Here is a 21777-nt window from a genome sequence, read left to right as displayed (position 1 = left end):
GTGCGTTTTATTGAGAAAAAAAATTCATGTACACATTACAATCATTGCATTATATTTACATGTATTTGCACTTTTGCATATCTCAGAAACAAACTTTAAAAGGAAAATATTACATTGATCAATGAACCATGAAAATGAGGTCAAGGTCAGATGAATCCTGCTATTCAGACATGTATACCTTACAATCATTCCATACACCAAATATAGTTGACTTATTGCTTATAGTATTAAAAAAAATCCCAAAAATGAACACTGAGCAATGACTCCTAAAAATGAGGTCAAGGTCAAATAAAACATGCTCCACTGACATGCACATCATAATATATTTTCATACACCAACTATAGTTGATCTATTTCAAACAGTATACAAAAACAGAAAACTTTACTTTAACCACTGAACCATGCAAATGAGGTCAAGGTCAGACGACATCTGCTAGTTGGACATTTACACCCTACAATCATTCCATATACAAACTATAGTAGACCTATTGCTTATAGTATCTCAAATATGGACTTGACCATCAAAACTTAACCTTGTTCACTGGTCAATTATATGAGGTCGAGGTCAAGTGAAAACTGTCTGACAGGGGTATAAGGACCTTGCTAGGTAGGTACATACCAAATACAGTTATCCTATTACTCATAATAAGAGAGAAATTTAAAATACTAAAAATCTTAACTTTTTTTCAAGTAGTTACTGAACCATGTAAACATGGTCAAGTACAATCCACAAATGGCAGACGGAAACTTCATATCATAAGGCATTTATCTACAAAGTATGAAGGATCTAGGTATTCTACCTTCTGAAATTTAAAGCTTGTAAGAAGTCAGCTAACACTCCCTGGCCACCCCCACAGCTGCATCACTATCCCAATGTCCAGCTTTCTGTGAGAAGTCAAATAGCATATCTTAAAGTACAATATTAGGAAGAACTTGTAGACATACATTTTGTATCAAATTAAACACAAGATCATCTTTAAATAAATTATACTTTTTATTTCACATTTTTATACAGTAATATCTTAATAAACACAAAATATTTGACAACAAAGCATAACATAATCATAACAAGAAAGACCTTATAAGAAAATGAAATAACAACCCAATACAGAAAAGTTTTGAAATGACAAAAAAAAATGTGGACCTACATCAGTATAACCATGATTAAAAAGTGATATCATTTGATAGTTATGATCTGTAAAATAACAGATAGGGTTTTTAATTCAAAAAACTTTTCCATGAATGATCTTGGAATAATGTTAAGCTAAGCGATGACAAAAATGTGAGATTTATAATTACAATATCAGGTATGATGTATTAAAATACTGAATCAAAATTTATAATTAAAACCTATACCATCTGACATCACAATTTTTGCTGTAATAAAACATCACTAAAATTTCAGAATTTGCAGTACTTTCTACACTATCAGTCTATGTTTGATCTTTGAAAATTTTGTCACATATATATAATAAAGGTTCAGATTAAATACTGACTGTATAGGTTGGAAGATTTCATTTGGCCTTGGTTGCTTTGGTGTCAAACTGATGATTTGAAGCATATCTTAGTTTGGTTTGGTTTTTCATTTTGAAGAGGAAAATATCAAACCATGAACCATTTAATTAAACCTAGGACTGAGTAGTAAAATAATAGATAGAAAATACTGACATAATGGTCTCTTCACGCAATAGCTTCAATCTATCTTTTGTTAGTTGAAATCAATTTGATGTATCAAGTCAAAGAAAAAGTAAAGGTAATATCTAAAACAGTGAATTACAATTATGTGTTTTATACATTATCTATACTTTTTCTTTAAAGGATTGAACATTATTTCAAGGAAACTATTTTGTTCATGGCCTTTAAGATATTAGTACAAAACCAAAACAAGAGAAGTTACACATACATATAATTACCAAAAACTTTAAACTAAATGTTATGAACAAATTTTTTGAAAAAATATTTGAAATTAATGTAAAACGAGAAGAAAAATCAACACCTTTTTGCAATTTGTTATCATTGTTTTTATCTATATACCGACTATAACAAATAAATATTTAACCACAGATATACATATTTAACCTCATATTTACAACTATATACAATAACAAATACGCTAAAAGATATCTTTTCCTTATGCTGAAAATCTTAATCAAGTTAAGTGACTTCATAACATGATGTCTCAAAAACTTATAAAAGACTGTAACTAACCAATACATATTGAACATAATAATATTTGTATAACTCATAGCGTGCAATTGCATAGCCATGAGGAATATTTTACTCCTAATCTTCACATTTATATCTGAAGGCCCATTTAGCGGCTGATCCAGAAATTTTCATAAATGAGCCCACTGACAGCCTAAGAGGTTACTCACATCATTCCTATATATGAATTTCGCGTTTAATGAAAACCTTATTTTTCCAATCAAATTTTTCCTTTTTTCCAACAAATGCTTTTTTTTCACAAACCATTAAAATTAGAATACTGCACATCTCCTGGATATGTTTATAATAAATAAAATTTATTTTGTTTGCAATAAGAATTTTAATTTTCAATTATTTTGAAAAAAGTATTAAAATCATCACTGCACAAGAAATATCGTATTTCCAGCTATTATATCTAGTTGCTTTGATTGACATTTTCATCTTAACTTATTACATATATTATAATAATAACCATTACTCCTTTAATTTATCATTTCTTAATGACAATATCAATGGTTATTTATATCACAAACTAAGCAGTGTATCACATAAAAATCTTGTAAACAATTTACTATAGAAATTATAAATGGCACATTTACAATTAATTCATACAATCATCTTACCCACTCATACTAAGAAAGTGTTCCATAAAAATGTGTATGATACCTAAAGACAGCACTTACAAAAATGGATTGCCACTTATAAATGCAATTTTACAATTTCACTCAGCACTTAATCATTATATAACAAATTATTTTCTATACCCAACTAAAGCTGTAATTCAGTTAAAGAGCTCAACAGAGCTAATATTTTATTTGATATTGTGTACATATTTGCTGACTTTAAATAAAACTTACTTATCTTATATTGAAGTCCATGAGTAACATACAATAATTATAATTTCCACATAAATAACTTCTAGGAAAACTGTGTTTAATCCTATAATTAAGGAGAAGTACCTTAAGGAACTGCAAGGGTCTGAACTCACTACAGTTTATTTACATTATTTCAGAGAAAATTCATCTTGCAGATCAACAACATTATCAGTTCCACAAGAGAAACTTAAAAAACAAATAAAAGTCTACAAATCTGTTACATGACATGTTTCAATGCTCCTCATACTCATACATTTATACTAAAAGAAACCCAATAACGTTCAATACCCACATTTGATAGGTTCTGGTTGGCATGATCAGTGCAAGAGCTACCTCTCTTTCTTCATCCCATTGGAGGTCTAGGTTAAGTGCATATACTCCTTTTCATATTATTACACTAGCTGATAGCTGATTAGAAATAATATTTTCTGAATAATTTTAATACCAATTAGCCTTGCTAGATTCATAACGAAGATCTAGTAAGGATTTTTTTTTATCAGATTTGGTTTGGGTTAATTAAAAAAGAAAAAAAAAAAAAACATTTACCTCCCCATAATGGCAACCAAGGGAAATAATTGAAATTTAAATCATGTCATATCAGAACCTAGTAAAATCTATAATCTTCTTAAAAAATTAATTCTGTTTCCTTTGGAAATATAGAATATACCACAATTACCCATTCATAACCGTTTTCATCTACTCAAAACTATCAAGAGTGGATTACAAAATACCTAAATTGAACAAGATTTCAACATAAACAAAATACAAAGGTGTACATTTTTTATCTTTAAAAACAACTTCCTTCCCATATATTGTTAACTATTTCTTGCTTATGTGACCTTATCACTTAGACTTTCACAAATGTCGTCTAGTTTCAACATCTGTTGCAAGGGAGACAATTTACAATTTTACTTGTGTTATATGATTACTGGTGGGATCATAACATAATATAATACTCTAAATTTGATCACAATGTAAGAACAGGAGTACTTACATAGAAAATACAATAAATTCTAAATTTTTGTAACATTGTTACTATTGCGAAAATAGTGAAAGGATACATTTTGTATAATTGGATAATGATTGAGATCTTTATTTGCATGCAGCTGAATTTCTCAAATACATAATTATTCTCGCTTTTTGGACCATTGTTAAAACTTTTGCATACAATTAATGTACGTAAAAATTGCTTAATTTACAGATATAGATTTAAGGTCTCAAACATATTGAAACCATTAAGTTAACATTTAAAACAAAACCCAATTTCAACATGCTTTTAAAGACTGAAATATCAATCAACACATCTCCAATGGATTTTGTATAATCAAAGCGCTGTAAGCACTGTAGGCAGTTAACCAAAAACCAAGGCAAACATAACAAGAGGCTGTCACAACGACAGCAAACCGGATTTATTAACATTTATTTGTCTCCTGGCAATATCACAAGAACCATAACTGATGAACGGTGAAAGTGAAAATCATCAATATCAAATTTGACCTGCATTTTATCATCAGTATCAACATATTAAAATTTGAAAAGCTTTGGTTGAACAGTTCGAATCATGAGTAAATGCAGGAACACGACTGGAAACGCCATTTTTCAATCTTTCAAGAACCATAACTCCTGAACGGTAAAAGTCAAAATCGTCATTCTTGAACTTGACCTCCATTTTGTCATCAGTAACAACATATTAAAATTTGAGAAGCTTTGATTGAACAGTTCATGCGTAAATGCACGGACACGACTGGAAACGCCATTTTTCAATCTTTCAAGAACCATAACTCCTGAACGGTAAAAGTCAAAATCGTCATTCTTGAACTTGACCTCCATTTTTTTATCAGTAACAACATATTAAAATTTGGGAAGCTTTGGTTAAACAGTTCATGCGTAAATGCACGGACCCGACTGGAAACGCCATTTTTCAATCTTTCAAGAACCATAACTCCTTAACGGTAAAAGTCAAAATCGTCATTCTTGAACTTGACCTCCATTTTGTCATCAGTAACAACATATTAAAATTTTAAAAGCTTTGGTTAAACAGTTCATGAGAAAATGCACGGACAACATTTGTTGCCGCCCGAACGCCCGCCGTACATCCCCAAATCAATAACCGACATTTTTGTCACAAAAATCCGGTTAATTATGAAAACTGTGGCAATGTTGATTCAATTTTTTTTTAAAGATTTAAAAGATCAAACATTAAACATTCATATATAATTGTACATTTATGTTCATTTAATGAATTAATCATTAAGGCAAATAATTCATATTTTATCAAGGTTTTCAATAGCAACGCACATGACCACGAATGGTTATGAGTCTTTCACGAGTCAGCAGTGGTACAAATTTGCAATGATTGCAGTTCTTCTAGTTGATCGTAATTGTTCGTATTAGTTGATTGTTAGTCGTTCAAGTTGACTTTAGTACGAGCTTGTAAAAGTATGAATGGACTTGCTTCCCTGGAAAGAAAACTGAGTTTGTGTTGTACAGTACAAAAGTACAAATCAGACACAAATCAGACAAATGTTTACTACTACAGGGATCAATGGTGAGGTCTGACTGACCTGTCCATAGTAAATGTAAATGACTCCCACCTTCACCCCAAGTCCATGATGTCTCAGTTTGGAATAAAATGACAAGTGTTAGGGTCTAGGAAAGTGATATGCATATGTGTCGCCTATGAGATTGACCTTGTATGTCATTCAATCTTTTTTGAAATGACAAAACAGGAATGAATATGGTTTAGGTATCTCAATCTTTTACAAGTTCTCAAAACACACACAAGAGGGTGTGGGGTGACCCTAGGGACTACCCCTATTTTTCATTTGATTTTTTATATTGTCCCATACATGAATATATATGGTTTATGGGTGGGGATCTCGACCGTTATCAAGTTTTCAAACAGGAGGGGGTGGGGGACCCCAGTGACTTCCCCTATATTTCATTTGATTTGTTATATTGTCCAATACATGAATATGTATGGTTGAGGGGTGGGGATCTCATCTGTTTCTAAGTTATCAAACAGGAGTGGGTAGGGTGACCCTAAGGACTCTCCCTATATTTCATTTGATTAGTTCTCATACATGAATATATATGGTTTAATTTAAAGGTGGGGATCTCGACTGTTTCCAATTTCTCAATCAGGTGACTGCAGGGACTCCCCCTATATTTCATTTAATTTAGAGTTGGGGATCCCAACTGTTTCAAAGTTCTTAAACATGAGGGGTAGGGTGACCACAGGGACTTCCCCTATATTTCATTTGATTTGTTATATAGTCTTATACATGAGTATATATCATTTATATGGTTAAGGGGTGATGATCTCGAATTTTTCCAAGTTCTCAAACAGGAGGGTGTACAGTGACCATAGGGACCCCCTTATAATTCATTTGATTTGTAATATTGTCCCATACATAAATATATATTGTTTAAGATTGTGGATATCGACCGTTATAAATTCTCAAACAGAAAGGGGTAGTCAGAGTGGCCCAACGAACTCCACCTATATTTCATATGATTTGTTATATTGTCCCATACATGAATATATATGGTTTAGGGGTGAGGATCTTGATCATTACCAAGTTTTGGTCATGTTGGTCTCTTGTGGATAGTTGTCTCATTGGCAATCATACCACATCTTTTTTTTTTATATAAGAAACTTCCAGCTATTTTAATTGACCTATCAAAATTGAGAAGAACCCCTTGAAATTGCAGTAATATGTTTAACTTGAAAAGCATTTAACATTCATTACCAACATTTATAACTGATAAAAAAAAATTATACTGTTACCAGGAACATATATATTGTTAGATAAAATGTTCCCAGCTGTCACATTGTATTGGATTTTGACATTAAAATTGGTGTACAAAATATTTTCTGCTTTTTCTTTCTTTTACATATATAAGTCAGGGACTTTTTTTTAATTTAAAGTAATCACTTATAAGTTATCATATATCTTTTGGTTTTAAATTCTAGTGTTTATATTTATTTACCAGGCATATATGTATTTTGTCCCGTCTGGATTTTTGTAGTTGATAGCCAAAACCCGGGATTACCCTTATCCGCTTCCGGAATCGGATCCGATATTGTAATCTCGCGGCAGCCATTTTGTTTTCAATGTTGTTTTTGACAGATAGTGAGATACGATTTTACTCGGATTTACACATTATTTATCGGCGATTTTCTGTATAAAGCTAGCGGTTGAACAAATTGAACATCGCTGTCATGAATGGTAATGATGGAAATAAGTTTGAGATCGTTTATTAGGAAACTTCGGTAAAAATGTTTGCAAAGTTATTTTTTTTATTTTCTTTCAAGGTCCGTCGGGCGTAGCTAGTAACCAAGTAGAAAGTCCGACTGCAAAAGTGGAAGGTCGCAGACCTTGGACCACCGCTTATTTGAACCCTTGCGTTCAAATTGAAATTGAAAAGATACGAAAATTTCGTCTTCTATTTCAAAATTGCCGCCAACAGGGTGATCAGTTGAACTTATATTAATAGACTACTGACGTATATATACGTAGTTGACTACGTATTGACGACAAACAATATTCCTACGACTTTTGTAATTTGGGAAATCTTAACTACTTGTCTTTAGAGATTTTCGGCGATTAAATATTTCATACATTTGTTCTTTGACATCTTAGCCAAAAGCTCAGGGGATAATAAACTACATAAGGATTCCTAATGTGCTCTACTTCCTATGTGCAACTTCAAAACTTTTGGGAAAATCGACGATCATTTAAGGTTTTTCTGGTCATATTTTTTGTAATCCAGAAAGAAAAGTATGAAAAAACTGTCCAATAAGTTATAAATAATATAGTAGCCAGCTAGATGATAACAATGGCACGTATTTCAGCATTTATTGGGTAGCACACAAATCCAGGGCGCTCGCATAAGGCAGCTTAACTGCCTAAAAACAACTTAAGCAGTCAGAAAACCGCAGAACCCTATGCAACGCCAAAATATAAGTATCAACAGAGTTTAAAACCATGACTGTTAATTATAACTTGATATCAGTACAAATTCAGTAATAAATAAATCAATATACGAACCCATAAAGAAAATTGAAATAATATTCAAAGATCTTACTATCATGAAATTAAATTGAGTTTATTCAGAAGAAAATACCTTTACATTGATACTATCTTAATTTACAAGCATTATAAACAACATCACTGAAATGCTCCTTTTCAAGAAAAGCAACACTACAATTTTAACAATGTTTTGTCATTTGCAGCAACATAAAAAAAATATGAAAAAAAATTACCAAAATGATTCCAACTAAATGCATTTTGCTGGTTATAACAACCAAAATATGACTTTAATATACAATGGTTATGAAGATATGCGTGTTTATGATGTCAATGAACATTTAGTTAATTAAGAAGTGAATGTGCAAGCATAGATTTCTATTAACTTGAAAACCCCTATAAAAATCAGTGTACAGTTGAACCTAACTAAAATAATTTATGACCCACTTGTAGCAAACAAACAGTTTAAACTGTGACTACCTAAATAATTTAAAACTTGTCTCTATCAAAATAAAGGAACCATCCGAGGTCAATTTTTTAGTTTATAAAGGAGAATTACATGTACAGCAATGAAAAAAAAAAGTAGTTCCCATCTTCAATGTCATTTGACCAATCAGCTAATAGATATCAAATCTATATTTATAAAATGGCAAATCCAGGGATATGTGTAAATTTTCCCCATATTGCTTCATCTCTAGCTTGCAGCCGAGAACAGTTAGACTTAAAACCTCACGAACATTTCTGATTGTTTGTCAGGAACTGGACAACGAGAATAGTACAATTCTAGCAGCATTAAAGTACATGTTTGATGAATGGTACACTAGTGACCAGATATAGGGAATAAAGAATTCTTCAGGAGAGTCTTCTTCTACATACTTAAACTTCAGGTCAGGGAATTTCTGAAAATAGAAATATATTCATTAGAATTGTAAACAGATATACTAAGCATTCAACAACTGAATTTAATATTATAAATCTTCAAATAATGATGGATGGCAGCTTACTGACCATTGACAAATAAAAGACAAGACAAGAGTAAGAGAGATGGATTTATGTAAGTTCTTCTTGTTTCGGAATCCTAGTATTTCTATTGTATAATTGTATTTTGTGCACTTTTCAATTAGCTAATTAAAAAGATACATGTCTAAACATAAGTGAAATAGTTGACACTGGACATTTAGCAACCAACAATCATCATTATGGTTTACAATTGAATAAATCAGATTTATACATTGCAAAAAACTTCAAGAATGTGTCCATAGAACAAAGATGCCCCACCTGCACTATAATTGCATATGTTTAGTGGACCATGAAATTGGGGTAAAAACTCTAATGTGGCATTAAAATTAAAAAGATTTCATAGGGAACATGTGTTCTAAGTTTCAAGTTGATTGTACTTCAACTGATTGTACTTCAACTTCATCAAAAACTATGTTCATGTATTCAAATAGATCTAATGTGTTTTGTGATTGGTTGTGTGCCTAAATCTGCATGTAGTCTATTTTTCTGAAAAATCATAATTTGTAAAGCTTCCCAAAAATATTTTGTTCATAAACACAAACCTGTTTCACTGTCTTAATATCTAACCCTACCCTATGTGAAATTTTGTTTATCAAATAATTTAACAAGTTTTCAGTTGAATGCATATCGAAATAGAATTATGACCAATTACATCTATTTAAGGAGTGACTGTAATATTTCTACTGTCTGTGAAGAAATAACATCAAAGTTGTGGTGCATACTATTTCAAAGTGTAAACCACAGTTTTGAGGTTAATTTCAAATGGACAGAAAAAATGTTTGTCATTCCTTACTAGTGTTGGATAATCGGTTGAAATTACCAACCGATTATCTATTACAATCGGTTGACAGCAACCAACTGACTATCGGTTATAATAGCATCATAATACCTTGCCCTTTTTTTAAATGAAATCATGCATTTAGTCTCATTGTAATTTGTACATGTCTAATGTGTATATTCCATATCATTGTAGAGTTTATATATTCATATTTGATCTTTTGTTTCTTTTTCATATATTCTGGTGTACTTAATTATAATCCTGGTACTTTTGATAACTATTTATTTAGCAATTAAAACAATGAATTAATTAGAATCAAGATTCAGATTGAACATATTTTATCTCATAATTACAACATTAATTACCAACAGTCACACTAACATTTCTAAATTTCAATGGTGTAACTCACATTAAAATTTCAATAACATAGCTGTTTAAACATTTGAATGATTGTAGTTAAGAAAAGATATATAAACTTTTCAACTTTAAGAAATTCAAAATTAACAGAAAAAAATAAAACAATGCGTTTGCATTGAATTATATACAGTAAACAAAGGGGATTAAGCCAATGTCTGTTAATCCGTGTAGAACGCTTTTTTTCACTTTTGTGATCATTATTTTTCTGTCAATTGTGTCATTCGTGCGTCTGAACTTATAATTGCAAGAATGCGGAATTATTACATTGTTGAACCGTATCCGATTCGTGATTCTTATATTTTAAAATGGGGGACAAATTTTGGAAAATTTACAAAAATAAAGGATGTTTGACAAGCAATTTGGAAAGGAATATGACGTTTTCGATGCTACAAATGGATAAAACATTAATAAAAGGCAATTTGCAACACGTTATAATAAAGCAAAGAAATTATTTTGTCTAAAATCGGAATGATTTTATGTACGCTCTCAAGTAACAAGTACGGGTATTGAAAGAAATTATTTCATACAAAGTTATTTATTTTAAATAACATTCCATCAATCTGAATATATTAATAGTCAACGCTTCTGTCACGTTAATAAAGAAGGAAATTGGTTATGTCTTTAATTATAGAATATTTGACATTGTTATTGTCATTAACTGATATTTTTTGTTATTATTTGTTTGACGGCGCATGTAAAATGCAAACTGCAAACGGACCAGAAGTTGATCAGCTAAAAGTCCAGAAACTATAACGACTATCGATTAAACAAAAACCCAATCGATTATCGACATCGCCAGGCCCAACAAACTGATTTCCGACTTATTCCGATCATCGGAACAACACTATTCCTTACAATGAAACTCTAAATTTTTAAAGAGTTAATCATGAAAATATATTAGTGACCTCAAGGACACATTACAAAATTATATCTATGAGTTGATAAGCAAACAAATTTCATCCAATTAGAAAATGTGTTAAATCCAAAATTAAATTATAGAATATTCTTACTTTTAATCGATCCCTTCTAAATGTTTTTGAAGACTCAATGATAACTTCTAACACTTCTTTTGGTGACATATTTGATCCATGTTGTTCTAGTTTGGTTGAATAATAACACAGCACCTAAAAATACACACATAATATATCAATATGCAAATGTAAAGACAATTATACAGTTCTTAGACAAATTGTATGCTGGCTTATGTAGTGACATTTGCAAATAAAACACTTTCATATACGATTTCAAACTTTTTCAGTTGTGATGCTAAACAATTATGGAAATTTTACTTCCTACAATGGAGTGTAAACTTCATTTAAGTATACTCAAAATAAAACTATAAATTCAGAAATTATTGCGATTTTTTTATTATTGCGAAAAATGAGACAGGGTTATTATAGAATAATTAAAACTCATATTTTTTGAAATTTTTTATATGAATCAAAAAGGATTTTCTGAATATCGCAAAAACTCAAATCGCATTTTGTCTAAAATGACAAAATCGCAATAATAAATACGCGCAATAATTTATGAATTCACAGTATACTTAAATAAAACCATACAATAGACTATTTTCATCTGAAAAATTTTGACTATGAAGTATATAATTTTTTGTACAGGTTACCTACATTGCAATAGGACTTTTTGATTTTGCATCAAGTTTACAATAGATTCGACTTGGAGGAAAAGAATTGTGTTTTCTGATGATTTTGATATGTAAAGAAGCCAAAAACTTTTTTTCCTCCAAACAACTTGACCTAGTTCCAGAATTCCTAAAACAGAGGAGATATTAATCTATGCATCTTGAAAAAATGTTGTTCTTTGAAATTTCTAGATCTCAAAGCATATATATAATATAATTCGAAACTGTTTCATTTGATTTTTATATAGTAATTTATTTACTTAAATATTTACCCTATTTTCAACTTTAAAATATGTGTGTAAAACATGCTTGACTTCATTCTAATTATACTGCTAAATTTTTATTGCATGCTTTGAGTGAGATTCAATTTCATATTACATGTAGTTTTTATGTTCTGTATATGATTTTTTTTTTATTTACTCTGTCAAAAGCTACTTGTTGTATATTTGACTTATGCAAAATCAAAACTAATTTTTCTTATTTTATTTTATGTTATAAGGCAACTTGTCAATATATTATAAACGTCATAGTCAAAAGTCTGTAGTATGAAAAAAGTCTATTATCTCCCTTCTAAATGAAAGAAATAGTCTATTATCTCCCTTGTAAATGATGGGAAATTTTATTATCTCCCTTGTAAATGATGGGAAATTTTATTATCTCCCTTGTAAATGATGGGAATTTTTTTTATCTCCCTTGTAAATGACTTATACTTACTGTATCAAGATTTTGAATTAAATCCTGAAATGTTGGATGAGTTCTGAATTGAGAAAAAATGTCTTTTTGATATAATAATGTATATACAAGGTTAGGATTATGATGTATATTGTTCGTTAAACAACTGTTAACAATCTCCAAAACCATTCGAATCACTTCCTCTAACACAGCAAGATCTTGCATCTAAAAAGGAAACATTAAAAAATATAAACACATGGTTTCCAGGCGAACAAAAAAAAACACATGCGTGTCCCATGGCCAAGTCATGAAGCTATAATTTAGTGGATGTTGTTTGTATATCATATTTGTTTTTCGTTCATTAGTTTCTAGATATTGTTTACAACTTGAGATTTCAGAGCCTTTTTGTAGAGCGCACTATGCTGTGTGGGTTTTTTTCTCTTTGTTGAAGGCCGTACATTGATTTATAGCTTTTAATTTCTGTGTCATTAGGTACATTGTGGAATGTTGTATCATTGGCAACCATACCACATCTTCTTATTTTTATATCAACTTTTTCCATATGTTTTTATTAGTCTATTTGACAAATTTGTTTCAAATGAAATAAAATGCTTTGCTGAGTGTAGCCTGATATGACTGCAGAGGTCTAACCCTGAACAGTTTGGACACAATATTCAAGCTTGATACTGTCTGAATTTGGACTGTGATCAAATTTTTGTCATAATATAGGTTTCTGACACAAACAAAATCTATTGCAAAATACTTTGCAATTAAATATTTCTTCTTGAAACTTTTAAAGAAAATATATATGTTGTAATTGACCCAAAACTAAATCTCAGCACTCCCTTTTTGGTATGAAACATTGTAGTATTTTTTTTAGAGACATCCATACACTTAAACACAGGTTATTACCCAGAACCTACAAAAATGTTTGTTTTTGGCCTCTTTTTGCCCTAGATTCATGCATGTTTGAGGCAATTGTCCCAATACTCATTCCCAGCCTTCCCTTTGTGATATGGAAGCTTGTGCTATAATTTCAGAGAGATCCATACACTTCGACACAAGTTATTGTCCAGAAACTAAAAAAATGCTTGTTTTTGGCCCCTGATTCATTTCTAAACTGTTGGTGCCATAACCCTAAAAATCAATGCCAACTTCCTTTTGTGGTATTGAACCTTCTTGAAGAGTTTCATAGAAATCCATTCAATTTAACTAAAGTTATTGACAAGAAACTAAATGTGTCTTCGAAAGAAGATGAGGCAGACAATGATGCCGATGACAACATCATGGCATTAAACGAAACCAAAAAATGTTTGCGGTTGTATTAAAATCAATTACAATTTCTCTTGTGTTGATTGTGGTTTAACATCAGACAGCAATTACAAGATGTGAGTCCATTTTTTTGCGCTTATTTTTAAAACACAAATTAGACATTTGCAGAATAAAGACCTATCTGATGTATTTAACATAATCGGTAGTGTCTTTAGCTTAACAAGAACTGATCATCAATATATTCTACAAATCATGGTCACATAAAGTTTTGTTTTATCCTGAAACATTGCTTACATGATCTGGTTCCGATTCCACATCTGAATCCTTGCCTTGCAATTCTGTATCATCCAGCGCTGCTTCTCGGATCATGTCAATCACTTTATTGTGTTTTTTGCCCAGCAAGGCAAATAAACTGTAACAGAAATGTTATGAGAAAGGATAAAACATATTGTGTGTACAAGAGTAGTCATTCATTTATTTATAAATTTTAAAGATATTATATTTTTGGTGGTCAAGTCTAAAACACTCAAAAATATCAGGATTTTTATCATCTTATACTGTATATTCATACTAGATTTTTGTTTTGTGTTTTGTGTTTGTATATATAATCACAAATTGTCTCCCTTATTCCTATTTTTGTGGTGACATAACATCATAGCAAAGTATGTCTGACGAATTTATAAGAGACTTAAATCCTCATTTTGCCAGCCAATATTATGCCCTAAATTGACATTGTCCACACTGTCAAAAATCTTCTACCATAGTTCTAATTAAGATCTGAAGCAGAAATGTTTTCTGCTGATTCACACCTCTGGGTGCTAGATTGTCTCACTTTGCTGAAAACCCATTGGTGGCCTTTGGCTGTTTTCTGCTCTTTGGTCTGAATGTTGTCTCTTTGACACATTCCCAGTTTCCTTTCTCAATTTTATTTCAACTTACTTAATAAGTCTCTGTGAAACATATGGATGGAGATCTGTGAACTGTGCGGACATATTGGCCAATGCTGCCAGACAATTAGTATGTAGGTACTTATCCTACAAAATATCAATAAATACATTAACATGTCTGATAAATTCACAAATATATGTATCTATGCATTCATGAGAAAATGTATTCATATATTGAAATATGTTCGGTCTAAAAAAAAAAAATTAAGACAATTGTTAAAAAAAATATGACAGGATATCTAGTAAAAAACATTTATAAAGTAATTGCAACAATTATATCAACAGGGTATACTAACACAAGTATTTTTTATATAGTTGACATTCTGATATATTTCTATATTAAAATTAATTTGTCAGATTTAATCTTTCTTTTAAGATTTGAATTACCTCCCCTTACACATTTCCAAAAGATTACTTTAACAAGTATAAGTATTACACAAGAACAGAAATAACAAATTTTGTTTGTGTTGAAAAAGAGTCAATTTTTGAAAGTATCTACTTTTATTGATTCAGCAACATCAAAAATACTTCAGTTGTAAAATTAAGGTGGTTCTTAACACTACAGGGAGATAACTCTGTAAAATCAGCTAAACGTTTTAATTATGTAAAGTTATTAAGGGCATATTAAGCTTTTCAATGACCAAAATAAGTGTTTGTCAAACTGCTATGTAACCAGCATATTTCTTATGTAGTTATACTTGATGTAGTTCCAGAGAAAGATGCAACAAAAAACCAGATGCTCCGCAGGGCGTAGCTTTATACGACCGCAGAGGTTGAACCCTGAACGGTTGGGGCAAGTATGGACACAACATTCAAGCTGGATTCAGCTCTAAATTTGGATTGTGATTAAATAGTTGACACAGCATAGGTTTCTGACACAGAATGAATGTGTTCTAATGAACTTAAAATTTTTGTTTTCTCTTAGAGCAATTCACTATGCTGTTGAATATTAATCCTCTCAAAAAAATGTTTGAAGAAATTTTCTTTTTTATTTATGAAATTTCAAATGAGAAAAATTGAACCCAATTTTTTTAATCACATCCCCCTTTCCCTTATTCCAAAACTAATCTCAATTAAAATTTCTAATGGAGTACTAGTTTGCAACAATAACTACTCATTTAAATACAACATAAAATATTAAGATGTAAAAAAACTGCTTGTTATCACTGAATGGTAAAGATTATTTTAATTTATCAGTTGGTAGTAAAAAGTGAATATACATTGTATATTGTATATAACAAAGATTTAAGTTGATTCTGGACAAAGAAAGATAACTCCAATTAAAAAAAAATCTTGCTATTGCACAATATTTTGCAATTAGATATTTCTTGCTTACTATTCTGGACAAAGAAAGATAACTCTAATTAAAAAAAAAAATTGCTATTTCACAATATTGTGCAATTAGATATTTCTTGCCATTGCGCAATACTGTGCAATTGAAAAGACTTGCTATTGCACAATACTTAATATAATAATTTTAGATCCTGATTTGGACCAACTTGAAAACTGGGCCCATAATAAAAAATCTAAGTACATTTTTGGATTCAGCATATCAAAGAACCCCAAGATTTCAATTTTTGTTAAAATCAGACTAAGTTTAATTTTGGACCCTTTGGACTTTAGTGTAGACCAATTTGAAAACAGGACCAAAAATGAAGAATCTACATACACAGTTAGATTTGGTATATCAAAGAACCCCATTTATTCAATTTTTGATGAAATCAAACAAAGTTTAATTTTGGACCCCGATTTGGACCAACTTGAAAACTGGGCCAATAATCAAGAATCTAAGTACATTTTTAGATTCAGCATATCAAAGAACCTAACTGATTCATTTTTTGTCAAAATCAAACTAAGTTTAATTTTGGACCCTTTGGACCTTAATGTAGACCAATTTGAAAACGGGACCAAAAGTTAAGAATCTACATACACAGTTAGATTCGGCATATCAAAGAACCCCAATTATTCAATTTTGATGAAATCAAACAAAGTTTAATTTTGGACCCTTTGGGCCCCTTATTCTGTTGGGACCAAAACTCCCAAAATCAATACCAACCTTCCTTTTATGGTCATAAACCTTGTGTTTAAATTTCATAGATTTCTATTTACTTATACTAACGTTATGGTGCGAAAACCAAGAAAAATGCTTATTTGGGTCCCTTTTTGGCCCCTAATTCCTAAACTGTTGGGACCTAAACTCCCAAAATCAATACCAACCTTCCTTTTGTAGTCATTAACATTGTGTTTAAATTTCATTGATTTCTATTTACTTAAACTAAAGTTATTGTGCGAAAACCAAGAATAATGCTTATTTGGGCCCTTTTTTGGCCCCTAATTCCTAAACTGTTGAAACCTAAACTCCCAAAATCAATCCCAACCGTTCTTTTGTGGTCATAAACCTTGTGTCAAAATTTCATAGATTTCTATTAACTTAAACTAAAGTTATAGTGCGAAAACCAAGAAAATGCTTATTTGGGCCCTTTTTGGCCCCTAATTCCTAAAATGTTGGGACCAAAACTCCCAAAATCAATACCAACCTTCCTTTTGTGGTCATAAACCTTGTGTTAAAATTTCATAGATTTCCATTCACTTTTACTAAAGTTAGAGTGCGAAAACTAAAAGTATTCGGACGCCGGACGACGACGACGACGACGCCGACGCCAACGTGATAGCAATATACGACGAAAAATTTTTCAAATTTTGCGGTCGTATAAAAATCATGGGGACGGATGGACAGGCAAACAGAATTCAACAATTCCAGGTATTATAAATAAAACTCCAATACCAGGAATTGTTGAATTTATCATTAACTCACCCTCATCCTTGTTAGATTATACTGTATTGTTCTAATAACCACAACAATCAACAATCCACCAAGAGATATCTCTGTCAGATGTCTGTCCTTAAACCAAGGGATATCTCGTAATATCTTAAATGAAAACAAAAATCACAGATCGTAAACAATTAAAACACATAAACATACCACAAGCAAGTTCTTAAATTATTTTTTTTCATTTTGAAGTCTTGCAAGATTTTGGAGAAGGAGAAGTCTTCAATTTCTTGTAGAAGTGAAATTCCATTACTATCTCATTTGCATAGAGTTTTCATGCATGTCATTAAGGAAATTGTTTTATTTATGCAATAAAAAATATTCTTATAGTGTTTTATATGATATTGTATAAAATGTATAAATTGAAAATTTAAATAAAAAGGTTTAAACAATATAGTTGTTATTCATTCATTCACACCATTGGCTATTAAATTGACTGAAAAATACTGTAAATTCAGAAGTTATTGCATGCATTAATTATTGTGATTTCATCATGTTAGACTAAAATGTGATTTCAATTTTTGCGATATTGAGAAAAATCTCAAAATGTAAGTTTAAATAATAATGCTGAGTTCACACGTAATTCGAATTCGATTCGCATTAGCTACTTCGAATTAGTTTAATTCGCATTCGAAACGAATTACGTCCTAACGTCGATTATAATTTGAATTGCAATGCGCGTCAAATTCGCTTTACTGTCCAAACGACGTAAAATTTTAATTCGTATTGACAAAAGCGTATTTCTAATGCGAATTGGATAATTCGAATCAATTCGAATTAAAAAAGAAGAGTGTGTGAACGCAATTTGCAAATTCGATTCGCATTCGATTCGAATTCAATTCGAATTAAATGTCCGTGTGAACAAGGCATAAGATTATAACCCTGCATCATTTTTCCCTATTAAATTATAAAAACATCGCAATAATTTCTGAATTTACAGTCCTAAAGTTTTGGAATAAGATTTACAATTTTGAGTGTGAAACTTTCTACAAAAAATATAATTGCTAAAACTACTACCATTTGCTTACAATTTCATGAACAGCTTTATTGAAGACTTCATCCTCACTAAGAACCAGTAATATTATCAACGCCATGTAGATGTGATGAGAGTTCCTGTCCTGGGCATGGTATAATATCTTAAGGATTGGCATCACCTGCAAAAAGTAAAGACAAATGATGAAAAAATTACATCACTTTTAATTCATAAAATCTACATATGATAAAGTTTTCATGTAAAAGGTGGACCTTCTTAATCAGTGACTCATATTATAGTAAATCATTATTTTGCTTGAAATTCATGACAAAAACATCAACTTACTGGAGTTTGATGGTCAGTATTACTTTTAATTTCAAACCACTCACTTTTTACTGACAATTTTTAGCTTGAGCAATTTGTTAAAACTATTTGACTCAACTTTGTTGTTGGTTCATGTCTTTTATATTTGTTTTTGTGAATTGTGTTGTTATAGAATAAGCCAATTGAATTGTTTCACCTTGTCAGGGTTTTTCATAGTGGCCTATTTGTGCTTGTGATTTTCTCAGTGTTGAAGTCTGTAGGATTGCCTATAAGTATTAACATCCACTTCATTTAAACTATGGTGGATAGCTTCTCATTCATATCATTGGCAATCATACCACATCTTCTTGTTTTTTTTTTATATAAAATTACTCCCACTTACTAATTGATCAATATTTGTTCTAGACAATATGAAAGCCTTCATGGAAGCATTCTGATGTATCAATAAATACAACAGCAATGTGGACTGGTCATCTCGTAACGATGAACACAAACTATTATACAGATCTGTAAAGTCAAACTTAAATGTGGCTGCTACTTGGGTTGGACTAGGGGTAGACTGATCTGTAAAAGATATCATATATTATAATGTAAAGTTTTACTTGTTGGTGGATGTATATTATTACTCTGAAAAGTATGGATTTTTATTCAATTTTGTTGTTGTTAAGAATTGTTTGACATGATTGGTGTTGTTTGGCAAAAATAGAAAAATTTTCAGTTGAGAAGTTGATAGAACAAGTGAAACTGCGAGCTACTGCTCACTGATAATACCTCGCCGCAAGTGGATAATATTAATAGTGTAAAAATATGCAAGTGTTCGGTAAACAGGAAGTTGTTGAGTGATGGATCTGAAAATGCATCACACGGAATAGCTAACTAATGTTAACTCTGAAACCAAATTTCAGAAATCTTTGTATTGTAGTTCCTGAGAAAAATGTGATGAAAATTTTCAACTTGGCTATCATGTATAAAATCATACAAGTGTTCGGTAAACAGGAAGTTGTCAAGTGATGAATCTGAAAACGCATCACACGGTATAGCTAACTTATATAAACCCTGAAACCAAATTTAAGAAATCCTTGTATTGTAGTTCCTGAGAAAAATGTGACGAAATATATTCATGGGATGGACGGACTGACGGAAGGATGGATGGACAGACAGTGGTAAAACAGTATACCCCTCATTTTTTTAAGCGGGGGTATAATTATCTGCATATTCTGAATTACAATAATATTTGTCAAACATTGTCAAACTATTATTCAACAATTGCATTGATAAATTCTTGTAGGAATTTTGTTTTTATCTGTTCAATTTATTCCCCATTTCTCCCCATCAAGAAAATTAAGAGCTTGATATATTATTAAGAGACTTCTGTTTTTGTATTAATATTGTTAAAAATAAACTGTATCTTTATATTTCAATGTCTTTGTGTTGTTGAGTTACTTGAGTTACAGTCTTAGTGACATATACCCTACCCATTTTCTATTAGCATTTTCTCTTCATTCAAGGACATTTCCTTATTATCTATGAAATTTGTTCAATAAGTTTTTAACTAGCATGTCATCATAAATAACCACAATCATTGCAGGATTCAGATTATAATTTTCAATAAACAGCTGCACCATGAGCGCATGATACGACCAACGTCTTGTGTGGAAGTTTTATGCAATAATCATAAATAGTTTCTGAGAAAGTTTTTTTTTGAGATACCACGACATGTAAAAAAAAAAAAACCCTCCACTTTTTTACAAAATACTCAATAAATAAAATTTTTAGTCATCACCAAAAAGTATACAGATCTTTAGATTAATATAACAAAGAAGTGTGTAAAGTTTTAAGCAATAATCAAGAATTGTTTTTGAGATACGGTGCGACATGTGAAACCAGGTGCTCCGCAGGGCGCAGCTTTATACGACCGCAGAGGTCGAACCCTGAACAGTTAGGGCAAGTATGGACAAAACATTCAAGCGTGATACAGCTCTGAATTTGGATTGTGATCAAATTTTTGACATTACATGGGGTTTTTTTACACAAAACAAATGTCAAGATTTTACAAATCAATTAAAGATTTCTTCTTCAAACTTTTTAAATCTAAAATTAAATAGTTGACACAGCATAGGTTTCTGACACAGAATGAATGTGGTCTAATGAACTTAAAAGTTTTTTTTTGCCTTTGAGCAATTCACTATGCTGTTGAATATTAATCCTCTCAAAAAAATGTTTGAAGAAATTTTCTTTTTATTTATGAAATCTGAAATGAGAAAAATTTAAACCCCCCCCTTTTTTTCACATCCCCGTTTCCCTTTCTCCAAAACTGATATCAATTCAAATTTCTAATGGAGTTTGCAACAATAACTACTCTTTTAAATACATCATAAAATATTAAAATGTAAAATAAAGTGCTTGTTATCACTGAATGGTAAAGATTGGTTGGTAGTAAAAGTGAATATACATTGTTTATTGTATAAAACAATAAAAAACACTTCATCAGCAACATTTTATATTGGCAAATTTCCAATGAAGTTATTTACATAAAGTTATTGGCAAATAAAAATAGAAAATGACATCATAGTCATGTCTGGCAAATGTCCAACATACATTATCTAAAAACATTTTAGATAAGATAAGGAAAAAAAGCTTCATCAGCAACATTTTATATTGGCAAATTTCCAATGAAGTTATTTACATAAAGTTATTGGCAAATAAAAATAGAAAATGACATCATAGTCATGTCTGGCAAATTTCCAACATATATTATCAACTACTATTCTATACAAAGAAAGATAACT

The 21777-nt window shown here is 30.7% G+C and overlaps 1 protein-coding gene across 2 annotated transcripts in view; it reads right to left on the bottom strand.

Moving 5' to 3' along the window:
• Window positions 1-2430: 2430 nt before the first annotated feature.
• LOC139495765 (dymeclin-like) overlaps window positions 2431-21777 on the bottom strand; it is a 36311-nt gene continuing 16964 nt past the window's right edge. For both annotated transcript variants that reach the window (XM_071284145.1, XM_071284146.1), the window contains 9 exons: window positions 19371-19552; window positions 18720-18845; window positions 17677-17790; window positions 14854-14948; window positions 14209-14326; window positions 12685-12867; window positions 11339-11452; window positions 8004-9012; window positions 2431-4412 (listed from right to left, as the gene is read on the bottom strand). In XM_071284145.1, coding sequence (XP_071140246.1) covers window positions 8866-9012; window positions 11339-11452; window positions 12685-12867; window positions 14209-14326; window positions 14854-14948; window positions 17677-17790; window positions 18720-18845; window positions 19371-19552 — 1079 coding nt within the window. In that variant the 3' untranslated portion in view covers window positions 2431-4412; window positions 8004-8865. The remainder of the gene's footprint in view (window positions 4413-8003; window positions 9013-11338; window positions 11453-12684; window positions 12868-14208; window positions 14327-14853; window positions 14949-17676; window positions 17791-18719; window positions 18846-19370; window positions 19553-21777) is intronic.

This window comes from Mytilus edulis, chromosome 11, assembly GCF_963676685.1.
Source record: "Mytilus edulis chromosome 11, xbMytEdul2.2, whole genome shotgun sequence".
Classification (NCBI taxonomy): domain Eukaryota; kingdom Metazoa; phylum Mollusca; class Bivalvia; order Mytilida; family Mytilidae; genus Mytilus; species Mytilus edulis.
The sequence above is the reverse complement of the archived record's forward strand: the minus strand, read 5'-3'. Positions and strand labels throughout refer to the sequence as shown.